Below are 12673 nucleotides of genomic sequence, written 5' to 3'. Positions count from 1 at the left end.
AATTACACAAAAAATGTTCTCAGACCACAAAAAAGCTTAAATCAGAAACCAAACCCAGAAAGAGCTCTGGAAAATCCACAATATTTGGAAACTTATAAATGATCCATACGTCAAGGAAGAAATCAAGAGAGAAATTTAAATATATTTTGAACTGAACTGAAATAAAATTAAAACAGAATATACCAAAACTTGTGGGGTGCAGCAAAAAAAAAAAAAAAAAAAGGTTGGTGGGCTTATGCTATTTGATTTCAAAACTTTTTATAACAACAATCATCAAGACAGTGTGTTCTTGGCATGAAGATAGACAAATACCTCAATAGGGCAGAAAAGTTCAGAAATAGACCAAAACACACATGGCAAATTAATCTTTGACAAAGGTGCAAAGGTGCTTCACTGGAGGAAAGATGGTGCTGGAATAATTGGACATCCACATGTGAAAAAAATGAACTTTGATCCATACCTCACATACACATACAAAAATTAACTGAAAATGTATCATACACCTGATTGTGAAGCCTGAAACTATAAAACTTCTAAAAGAAAACATGGAAGAAAATCTTTGTGACATTGGATTAGGCTAAGATGTGGATATGAAACCAAAAGAATGAACCATAAAAAGAAAAGAAAAGATAAATTAAACATTACCAAAATAAAAAACTTCTGCTCTTCAAAAGATACTGTTAAACAATGAAAAGGCGAGATACAGGCTGGAAGAAAATATTTGCAAATCACATATCTAATAAAGGACATATCAAGAATTTTAAAAATCTTGGAAACTCAATAATAAGAAAGCAAACAACTCAATTAAGAAAAAAATAACAACTGGCCAGTACTCTTCAAAACTGCCAAGATTATGAAAGATAAAAATGACTGAGGGACTATCCCAGATTAAAGAAGACAAAAGACACATGCCAACTAAATGCAATGTATAATCTGGATTGGATCCCAGATCGGGGGAAATAGCTATGAAGGACATTATTGAGACAATTAGTGAAATTTAAATATGGCTAATGGATTAAAAAATACTGTTGTATACGTATTGTACTTCCTGATTTGATCATTGTACTATTATATAAGAGAATACCCTTGTTCTTGCAGCTAACTCTGAATGATTTAAAAAGTGTAAGTGTGTGGAGGGGGAGTGGTAGGGGAAAAGGGAGGGAAAGCAAAAGAAAACGAATGTGGCAAAATATTAAAAGGTGGTGAAATCTGAGTAAACAGGAGTTCTCGGTACTATTTGTATAACTTTTTGGCAAACTTGAAATGTTATCAAAATAAAAAGTTTCAACAAAAAAAAATTTTGTAAGGCGTATCCTCTGTTTCCCACACAGAGTTTGGCCCTCAGACCAGGTTCCTGGGGAGGGGCGACCATCCCTGGCTCCTGGTCTTTTGCAAAACAACTCACGTGCACCATCTCCTGCAGCCCCTTGGGGTCCAGCTGCCTCTGCATGAGCCCCTCCATCAGCCGCGCCACGGTGTTGACAGCATTTGCATACAGGATCTACAGCCAAGAGAGGGGCAGCCATGACGGGGCACACGTCCAGCCACCCGGACTCTGCGGGAATCACACCAGGGTCGAGAGGTGTGAGATGATGCAATGATAACCCATGGACTTCGGCTCAGAGTTGAGTCTTTCACACCCATCTTCTCACATGAAGTACAAGACGACCTTTTCAGAGGAACCATTTTACGGAACTAGAGTCTGAGTCTCCTCACACCTTGTCCAGTGCCAGGACCTTGAAGCAGGAATGGCTAACAGCCTACACAAGATTTTACTTCCCCATCCATAGCATTGTTAGGAAGCGGCCATCTTTTTAGGGGACCACGTTTTCCAGCACCCCATGCATCTAGGAGGGATCAAGTGACTGAGGTCTGGCCAGTGGAATATGGACAAAGGGGGTCCTCAATCCTCCATGCTCTTTCTCTCTCCCAGTATCCAGGCTGGATATTGACACCCACAGCGACCTTAGGAGCCATGCATTGAGGATGGCAGAGCCTCTGTCAGCCTGGCTTCTGAAATAACTGCATGAGACGGCTCATCCCCATTGCCAAATGGGTTGTAATTCAGTGAGAAACTTTTATTTTGTTAAACCACTGAGGTTTCAGGGTTTATCTGTTTTAGCAGCGAGCATTGCCTTACATTTACTAATAGCACACCACTCCTCACCTTTACTCTGCTACCTCTAATCACTCCTTGGTTATTCAGTCAGGTGGGCTCTCTGTACTGCCCACTCTGGGAAACCTTCAAGTCCTGACCCAGAAAATGAGGTGGCCCACAGGGACCTACCTTTATGGACTCATTGTCTTCTACGGGAGGTTGAAGAGAAATGACAGAATGTATACTGATATCCATCAGCTCACTGTTTTCCTCCATGGAGTAGAAAGGCTTTAGTTTGCTGGGGAAAGAAGCAGTGGCAAGAGTAGTGATTTGTCAAGCAAGGTCAAGCCCCTGCTACCCCATGGCCCAGAAGGCGGGACACCAGCTTGTCTGGCTGCATTCAGGTCCAGCCACCAGCATCCCAGGGACTGTGTCTATGATGAAGCGGGAGATTCAGGGGTCCATGGCCACCTCTCCTCCCTGTATTAAATTACTTTGTATCAATCCTATCCATAAATAATTCTTGATTTACTAAGCCCAACCCAACTTGAAAGATGCCATCTCCAGCCATGCTTTTCAGTGCCTCTGCTATGATTTATTGCTTAAAGCATCCCCTAATTGACCAAGGAACAACTCCATCCACCAGTGTTTCATCTCCCAAGTCAAAGAGTGGACCTCAATTGAGATATTGCTGAGAATTATCTAAAAGTGCTGCATGAAGCAGAGTTTCATCTTCTTGGCTGGACCATTATCCCTGGGAGTTGCAGTCTGACACCTCTGCTGCAGAGGTGTGGAGGGAGAAGTAGGGGCAATCTCTTGAGGAGCACATTAGACTATGTTCCTAACCTGGGAAGACTCCTGGGGCCCAGGCACGGCCCAACTCACCTCAGGTGTGAGAGGGTGTCCATCGCCATTGTCCGCACGGGAGAAATCAGGTGGTCTGTTGGTTCGGCCTTGATGATCCCCTGCCCAACACAAGCAGAGCAGTGAACTCTCCAGCTGTGCACATGTCCCAGGTAAGGTGGAGAGAGGTGGGCTTTGGCTGACCATGTTCATGATGGTGGCAGGACTCCTCATTTGACAATGTATGAGGAAGACCTGGCACCAAAGTGCCCCAGCATCACTCAGGTCTTTTGTTCTTTTCATGATCACTTGGTCCTTGATACTCAGGGGATGCAGGCAGCCAAATATGGTGGAAAGATTGGGCCTCGAGATGGTCCAGGGCTTCACGCCTGAGGCCCCCGCAAAATGGGGACTTAGGGGCCTTCACAGGGCTGTGCAAAGCTTGAGTGAAACTCCACCTACAGAGCTCCTTGCTCAGAGCTCCAGTATCTCCTGCTCCCCACACAGGGACTGTTCCTCATGCATCATCCTTGGTGTGGCAGGGACTAGATAGAGCTCTTGGGGAGACGACTTTAGGTACCCCATGAATCCTGTCACCAGATCTTGCCTTGGGACAGTTGATATTTTCCAGATCATACCAAAGTTCTATGCAAATGGAGCCTCAATTCCTGCTTCCAGGAGATTGCTGCCCCTAGGTCCTTCCTGAAGAGAAATACTGGAGACACAGCTGAGCTGGCCTGGTGGGCCTTGGCCTACTGTCCCAACGAGCCACCTCTGTGGTAGCGCACAGCCCAACAGGGCTGGGGTCCTCAGCCTCAGTTTCCAAACCACTTCCTGGCTGTGAAACCCTTTATCAGATACAAACATTGTGCTCAGAACTCCTACAGTTAGATAACACAGAACTGGGACAGGAAGGGGCTCAAAGACCCCTGTAGTCCCCCACCCCCATGCTCTTTCAGGAGTGCCGAGAGCCTCTGAACCGCAGGAAGCCCCCTCCTCTCACCCGGCTTACCGTGACAATGCCTGTAAGTGTTGCCTTTTGGGCAAATTGGAAGTTCTCCAGGCCCGCGACCCGACTTATGGCGTTGGTGACCTGCACAATGCTCTTCATGAAGGCCATCTTCAGGCAGACGTCCTGCGCCCAGACCCGAAGGCAGGGGAGGGAAGAGGGTTGTGCATGGGCGAGGGAGGCCTGCAAAGAGCAGCTCCTCCCTCCGCTCTGAAGAAGGGTCCCAGTGCCTTGGTGGGCCCCGAAAACATTAACTGCACTTGCCTCAAGGCGGGGATGGAGGCCAGATGCTAGACAAGGCCCAGCGCCCCATCCCTGGTGGAGGACACCCCTCCCTGGGCCTCCCCAGGCCTGGGCCCAAGGGGCAGCCATGCGGCTCCCTGAGGACCTTCAGTAAACAGGTACAGGAGCTCTGAGCCCTGGGGGCCACCAGAGAGGCAGGACAGTTCATTGAAATAAAAGCGTTTGCTTTATTCTGTTATCCTCTCCTCCTCTCCATTCCAACCAAGTAGCCGGCCCCTTTGCATATCCTGGAGGACCACCCCACCTCCTGTCCCTCATGAAAGTTCTGGGCTCAGGTGTCAGGGAACACCAGAGGACAGAGCAGAGGGATAGAGAGGGAGACACCCCCAGGCTGAAAAGAAGTGGGACTCACCTTGTGACTCCTGGGGACCCACCTCGCCCAGCAGGGCTGCCCCTGCCCCATGCACCGAGGGCCGGCCCCTGCATTACAGCCCTGCACGGGCAGGGCTGGTGGGCTTCCCAAACAGTGGGTGTTGCGTAAGACCCTCGGATGCCTCCCGAAGGGATGAGGGTGCCCCAATAATGATGGAGGCTTGGAGGGCGTCCCTGCACACTGGAGGTAGACTGTGGCATCCCGGGGTTACCTGGCAGCTGCTGGTATAGTGGTGAATGATCTTCGAAGTGATTGGGCTGTCCACATTGGGGAGAAGCATCTGGGGGTGGCAGTGGGAGGCCACGCAGCTGTACATCACCATGAGGGCACTCTTCACTGTCTGCCGCTGCCAGGGATGGTCCTTCTGCGAGATGGGAACGAAGCACCGGGGAGGGGGCGTCTGCTCAACTCACCCCCCTGGGAGGGGGCAGGGGTGGCCACAACTGCACGCTGGACAGTCTCTGGTCACACCATTGAATGAGCCGTCCATCAGCTCAAGGGGCTTCAATTGGTGGCTGTCTGGGTGTCAGAACTCTCGCTCACTCACTCACTCATTCACTCACTCATTCACTCACTCATTCACTCACTCATTCATTCACTCATTCACTCACTCATTCATTCACTCATTCACTCACTCATTCACTCACTCATTCACTCACTCATTCACTCACTCATTCCGCATGTCTTTATTGAATATCTACTACACACCAGGCTCTGGAACTATGGTGTGAACAAGACAGGCCCAGGTCCCCTCCTGCAGTCTCAAGAGGGATGCCAGGATCCCCCCCATCAGCTGGGAGTGGACAGTTCGTGTCGACCACCCTGGCCAAGGCTACCTGTGTGCTCCCCCACACCTTCACCAGCTGGTACCTGCTCGGGGCCAAGCGCTCTCACCTCTAGGGGATCCAGTGGAGACAGATGGCCAGAGCCCTGCTCCCCCAGCACCCACACCCTCTGTACAGTCCTGAGAAGGAGGCAATGTTGGAAATGCCAAACCCACCCAGAATGGGGAGCGGGGGTGCCTTGACGAGAAGTCCAGGTCTCGGGGCCTACTTTCCAAGGGAAGCCAGGGCCAGTAGCTGAGACCTAATCGATTCTCTCCATCCAAACCATCAGCCCCCAGGGTAAGGTCCAACATCAAGGCCAAAGCCTGAGGCTCCAGTGACTCCAGATGCTTCCCCCTGGGACTTTAGCCTGTTGGACCATCCCCTGTGGCAGGGAGGGGCGTCCTGCATAGGCAGCCCACAGTCCCCTCAGAGACTGGCTCCCTTCCTGCCTAGCCGTGGGCCTGTGCGAAAGTTTCAGTCTTCTTTCTCCTCTGTAAAACATGGGCTTTATAGCACCTCTGTCCAGCACCTCTGAGTTGCAGAGGCAGTGCTCCTGACCCATGGGAAGCATCTGCTGGGAGCTCTCTGAGCAGCAACCCCAGCTCTGAGGGGTCTGACCCAGGGATTCTGGGCTGGGGCCAGGGATTCTACAGTCCCAGCCAGTGCCCAAAGCACCCACACAGCTGGTCTGAGGAGGTCTCTGTGAGTCACGTGGGGCTGGGATTCCCCTGCAGTGTCTGGCCTGGAAAGCCCATCCGTCTTGCTTAGATTACCCCACAGCAAAAGCCGCTGGGCTTTGTCAGGGCAGGCCCCTGGTCGACAGTGATCTCGAAGGAGGTGTTTCTTACAGAGATCTAGTAAGAGCTTAGGTTCACTTGGAGGACACTGTGATGGGAGGGTCCCCCACCCCCCACCCCAGACCTGCCTGTAGAGCGAGGGGGCCTCACCCGCCAAGCACCCATCTGCCAGGACTGCTCCGACTCCTGGATCCTCTCCTCAAAGTCCTGGAGCACGTTCAGGACTGTCTTCACCTGGCCGTGGGCACACAGGCCGAAGCACAGAATCACACCCTGCAGCAGACCCAGCCAGGGGGGTGAGTGTGAAGGAGCACCTGGTCACCCCCCCCACATGCACACACACACACACACACACACACACACACACACGTGCATGTAAGCACATACACGCACATGAACACATGCATGCGCATACACACTCATGCACACATACGCGCACACATGCATGCACGCACTCATACGTGCACACATGCACACACACATGCGCATGCACATGCACGCACCTGTACACATATGTACATATGCACACACACACGTGCATGCAAGCACATACACGCACATGAACACATGCATGCGCATACACACTCATGCACACATACGCGCACACATGCACACACACGTGCACATGCACATGCACGCACCTGTACACATATGTACATATGCACACACACACACTCAGGCTCACGTACCCTGAAGGTCTGCCCTCACCTCCCGGTCAAAGTCGTTGCTGTAGTCTGTCTTATACAGCAGCTCCAGCAGCAACACCTCCACCCTGCTGGCCTCCAGGCCCATGGCCAGGGTGACGCCTAAGGCCCGGTACAGAAAGCCCTGGGGGGGGGCACAGGGAGAAAGGGGCCTTCAGGCCTCTCCACTCCTGCCCGGCGGCGTTGGGGGATTCACAACATATTTCACCAGAAGTTTGGTTTTCTTCCTTTCAATTGCACAAATATCTTTGCGTCTGGTTTGCTTTTCAAATTAAATGCACAGGTTGCTCTGGGGTTCAGACATGCATTATCCATTGTAATAGTGGGGCCTAATTTCTCTCTTGTGCCCTTTGACCCAATTTACACCTCCTCCAACAAATCCAAGAGCACATGCGCCCCCCCACCCCCCTCCCTCCCCACCCCAGGCGAAGTGGGACCTTCTCATTTTAATTTGTGTTTCCTCAACTGGTAACCGTGTTGTTGATCATTTTTCCTTATTTTCCAGTTCCATTTAGTTCTTTGAATTTCTGGCTATGTTCTCTCCCCCTCTTCTGTCACGTTATGTCTCCTCATTTATTTGTAAGAATTTTTGTATATTCAGAACAATGGTGAGCACAAACAGACACCGCATTTAACCCTCTCAGCAGTGCTGCAGATGAATGCTATTACTCTATTTGGAGATGAGAGAGTGAAAGCCTAGGAAGGTGACACAACCAGCAAATGCAAGCAGGATTTCAAGTAGAACCAGGATTTAAAGTTAAGGGGGTCATATTCTGGAGGCACGTGTTCTTAATCGTCACTTATCAAAAGCCTCAACTGGTAGATTATTTTCAGTGATATAGTTTCCATCAATGTCTCCATTTCCCTTTTGACTTCCTTTGCAGTGATTTTGTTTTGTCATTCAGAAAATTTTAATATTTATATCATAAACTTTATTTTCCTTTGCCTTTTTTTGTCTTTCTTCTGCTTCTTTTTATGCCTATGAAGATCTACTCTAAATTAATAAAAAAGTATCCAATACATTAAAATTGTTTCATGGTTTTATTTTGCACACTTACATCTTTGAATAGGAATTTATTTATTTATACGTTAATTGACATATAATTGTTTAAAGTTATGTTTCCCATTATTTGTCAGATTGAGTACTTTTCTTATGTATATTACCATTGTGTTTTTTCTTCTACTAATTGCCCACATTTTTCCTATTGTTTTATTTCTATGCTTGTCATTTTCTTATTGATTTGTAGAAGTTCTTTATGTATTGTAGACCAGTGCTGTCCATTAGAACTTTCTGCAATGAAAGGGATGTTCTATACATGTGCTATCTGATATGATAGCCACTAGACGCATGTGACTTTCTAAACTTAAGTTAATTAAAATTAAATAAAATTTAAAATTCAGTTCCTTGATCTTACCAAGCACATTTCTGGTGCTCAATAGCCACATGGAGTCAGTAGTCACTTAACTGGATGGTGCAGTTCTAAGTAACAGCTCTTGGTCTGTGATATATACCTATAAACATCAAATATTTTAACTTTGTGTGCTGGTTTGAAATGATGTATGTACGCTAGAAGAGCCATGTTTTAATCTTAATCCCATTTTGTAAAGGCAGCTGTTTCTTCTAATCCCTATTCAGTATTGCATGTTTGAAACTGTAATTAGATCATCTCCCTGGAGATGTGATTTAATCAAGAGTGGTTGTTAAACTGGATTAGCTGGAAGCATGTCTCCACCTATTTGGATGGGTCTTGATTAGTTTCTGAAGTCCTATAAAAGAGGAAACATTTTGGAGAATGAGAGAGATTCGGAGAGAGCAGAGAATGCTGCAGCACCATGAAGCAGAGAGACCAGGAGCCAGCGACCTTTGGAGATGAAGAAAGAAAACACCTCCAGGGGAGCTTCATGAAACAGGAAGCCAATAGAGAAAGCTAGCAGATGATGCTGTGTTCACCATGTGTCCTTCCAGCTGAGAGAGGAACCCTGGCCGGGTTCACCATGTGCCTTTCCAGATGAGAGAGAAACTGTTTGACACTTGCCCTTCCACTTGAGAAAGAAACCCTGAACTTCATTGGCCTTCTTGAGCCAAATTATCTTTCCCTGGATGCCTTATATTGGACATTTCTATAGACTTGTTTTAATTGGGACATTTTCACAGCCTTAGAACTGTAAACTAGCAACATGCCATTCCATTTCTGGTATATTGCATTCCAGCAGCTAGCAAACTAGAACACTGTCTTAATGGGATCTTTGGTCATAGAGAAGTTTTAACATATTTCTTTGATCTGATATCAATTTTTTTCTCTTTACTAGTTACTGGATTCTATGTCTTTATGCGAGAGACAGTGCTAATTATCCTCTGTTCATATCTGCCTTTTGTTTTTAGTTTTCTGGCTGCTAAAACAAATACCACGCAATTGGTTGGATTAACATCAGGAGTTTATCGGCTCATGATTTTAGAGGCTGGTAGGCTGGCTGGTTTCTTCCCAGGGGGTACCTTCTGGCTGCCTGGCAATCTTTGGCTTTTCCATCACATGGCGGTACACACTGAGATGTCTTCCCCCTTCTCCTCCATGTTCCACTGACTTCTGGCTCCTGGCTGCTCCCCACAGCTTCTCTCTCCATCTGACATTCACTCTGCTTCTAAAAGGCTCCAGGAAACCAGACTGTAGCCCAACCTGGTTCAGATGGGCCACACCTTCACTGAAGTGACATTTAGAAGAGCTCTTATTTATAATGGGTCCGCAGACATCAGAATGTGGACAAGACTGTGTCCAAGCTGGGGTATACAGTTCAAACCACCACACTCCTTCTGCTTTTTAAAAATAGAATTTTAGCAGCATATATAGCCACCCAGCAAGAGACTACATTTTTCAACTTTTCATGTAAGTCAAGTGTTATGAAGTTCTCCCCGGTGGGATATGGAGGAGTCTTGCCCTTCAGATAAGGACACATGACTTCCTCTCTCATGCCCTCTCCCTTTGGGGGTGGAACATAAACGCAGTAGCAACGAGCCGCCTTCAAACACATAGACAAGATCGATATCATGGCAACAGCAAAGCTGTAAGATAGAAAGAGCCTGAGCCCAGACTCAGCTTCCAAGAATGGAGACACGTACTTGCTCTGGCCAGTCTGCCGACCTCAGGACTGTGATGTGAGTGATAAACATGTATGTATCTTCACCCTATATATTTTAGGATCTCTTTATCACAACACCTTAGCCTATCTGCTGTTACACTTAATAAGATTTCGTCCATTTACATTTATTTAAAAGTTATGAAAAACATTCAAGTACATTTTCTTCTAATACTTCTACACTGCTGGTCCTGATGCTTAACTACTTAATGCATTTGCAATCCTGCACAAGTGATTGTTATCTGTTCTATCTCCATTGATTTGTAACATAGCTATTACCAGCCACTAAGTTCCCATATTTACATGACTTTATTCATAGATTCTGTTTTGTTCATTGATCTATTTTGTATTCTAGTCTAATACCACACTGTTTACAGCCCTTTGATCAGTTTTGTAATCCAGGAGAAAAAAGCCTTCTTTAAAGTGCTTCTTTTTCACTGTATTCTTAGCTATTCTCTTTTATTTTCTCATCCAGATGATTTGGAAATAATCTTCTCAAATTCCATAAAAAGTGATTTGGGGAATTTGATTGGGATTAATTGGACTATAAATTAATCTGGATAAAACTGACATCTTTACAACATTGAGACAGGCATTCTATTCAAGAATAAGAGACTTCATCTATTTTTTCAGGGTTACTTTTTTTTTTTTTCCAGTTTCTCTCATAGGTCTTTTTTTTTATTTTTTATTTTTTTATTAACGGAAAGAAAAAAAAAGAAATTAACACAACATTTAGAAATCATACCGTTCTACATATGCACTCAGTAATTCTTAACATCATCACATAGATGCGTGATCATTGTTTCTTAGTACATTTGCATCGGTTTAGAGGAACTAGCAACACAACAGAAAAAGCTATAAAATGTTAATATAGAGAAAAGAAATAAAAGTAGTAATAATAGTAAAAAAAAACCAACAAACAAACAAACAAGCAAACAAAAACAAAAAAAACCCTATAGCTCAGATGCAGCTTCATTCAGTGTTTTAACATGATTACTTTACAATTAGGTATTATTGTGCTGTCCATTTTTGAGTTTTTGTATCTAGTCCTGTTGCACAGTCTGTATCCCTTCAGCTTCAATTACCCATTGTCTTACCCTGTTTCTAACTCCTGCTGAACTCTGTTACCAATAACATATTCCAAGTTTATTCTCGAATGTCCGTTCACATCAGTGGGACCATACAGTATTTGTCCGTTAGTTTTTGGCTGGATTCACTCAGCATAATATTCTCTAGGTCCATCCATGTTATTACATGGTTCATAAGTTTATCTTGTCTTAAAGCTGCATAATATTCCATCGTATGTATATACCACAGTTTGTTTAGCCATTCTTCTGTTGATGGACATTTTGGCTGTTTCCATCTCTTTGCAATTGTAAATAACGCTGCTATAAACATTGGTGTGCAAATGTCCGTTTGTGTCTTTGCCCTTAATTCCTTTGAGTAGATTCCCAGCAATGGTATTGCTGGGTCGTATGGCAATTCTATATTCAGCTTTTTGAGGAACCGCCAAACTGCCTTCCACAGTGGTTGCACCCTTTGACATTCCCACCAACAGTGGATAAGTGTGCCTCTTTCTCCGCATCCTCTCCAGCACTTGTCATTTTCTGTTTTGTTGATAATGGCCAGGGTTTCTTTTTTATCCTCTGCTCCTTCCTTGAATAATTTTGTGTTCTTTGCATGAGTTCCACATATTTCATATAGTCAACATTTTATTTGATTATATGTTTCACATTGTATTGCTACTGTGAGTGGAATTTTCTCATTATGTTTTGTTTCTTGCTTTATTTGTATATAGGAAGGATAAGTATTTTTGTATATTGATTTTGGAAATACTAGCTCTGTCTACAGGGATTATGTGTCCAGAGGCCACTGACAGTCATCTTGGCCCCTCCTGGAGGACAACAATCCAAGAGATGAAGAGATTGGGAGGGTCCTGATGACGTGCCTTAAGTTCCTGCGTCCTCTCATACCTTTTAAAGTTATCTGAGCCAAAGAAAATCCTTGTTTATTTATTTTGCTTAAGATAGGTGAGATTTGAAATATGGTTGAACTGTATGCATTTGCTTATTAAATATTATGCACAACTTTCTTGCAAGTGGGCATATGGCAATGAACTGACATCTCAAAAGATATTATACCTGAAAATCTATAGCTTTTAGCTATGGAAAATATACTTTCAGATATACTTTGCTGTTTATTATTTTACATATTTAATTATAAAAGGTATATATTTGCACAAACACAATTTTTAGTTGACAACTGTGAAGTCTTTCCTTCAACGTGTCTATTCAAATGTAATTCATATACTTTAAAATTTACCCGTAAGTCTTAGCATAGTCAGAGTTGTGCAATCATCACCACAGTCTAAGTTTAGAACATTTTTTATCACCCATAAAGAAACCTTGTGCCCACAGGCAGTCATTCCCTAACTACCACACCCACCAACTCACACAGCACTCCACCCACCACCATGAGTAACCACTAATTGACTTTATGTTCCTTTAGATCTGTTTATTCTGGGCGTCTCATATAAAAGGTGTCACACAATATGTGGTCTTTTGTGACTGGCTTCTTTCACATAGCA

At 45.1% G+C, this 12673-nt stretch overlaps 1 protein-coding gene across 7 annotated transcripts in view; it reads right to left on the bottom strand.

Annotated features, from left to right (window-relative positions):
* MROH2A (maestro heat like repeat family member 2A) overlaps positions 1–12673 on the bottom strand; it is a 78790-nt gene that overhangs the window by 16999 nt on the left and 49118 nt on the right. For 4 of the 7 annotated variants that reach the window (XR_013173134.1, XR_013173131.1, XR_013173132.1 and 1 more), the window contains 7 exons: positions 6959–7078; positions 6401–6523; positions 4838–4990; positions 3945–4076; positions 2984–3063; positions 2288–2396; positions 1406–1501 (listed from right to left, as the gene is read on the bottom strand). Coding sequence is in view for 3 of the 7 variants with exons in the window: in XM_077155494.1 (XP_077011609.1) it covers positions 1406–1501; positions 2288–2396; positions 2984–3063; positions 3945–4076; positions 4838–4990; positions 6401–6523; positions 6959–7078 (813 nt within the window). In the remaining 4 variants the exon portion in view is untranslated. The remainder of the gene's footprint in view (positions 1–1405; positions 1502–2287; positions 2397–2983; positions 3064–3944; positions 4077–4837; positions 4991–6400; positions 6524–6958; positions 7079–12673) is intronic. The other 3 variants (XR_013173133.1, XM_077155495.1, XM_077155496.1) reach the window with 1 other exon arrangement.

Source organism: Tamandua tetradactyla, chromosome 3 (genome assembly GCF_023851605.1).
Source record: "Tamandua tetradactyla isolate mTamTet1 chromosome 3, mTamTet1.pri, whole genome shotgun sequence".
Classification (NCBI taxonomy): Eukaryota; Metazoa; Chordata; class Mammalia; order Pilosa; family Myrmecophagidae; genus Tamandua; species Tamandua tetradactyla.
The sequence above is the reverse complement of the archived record's forward strand: the minus strand, read 5'-3'. Positions and strand labels throughout refer to the sequence as shown.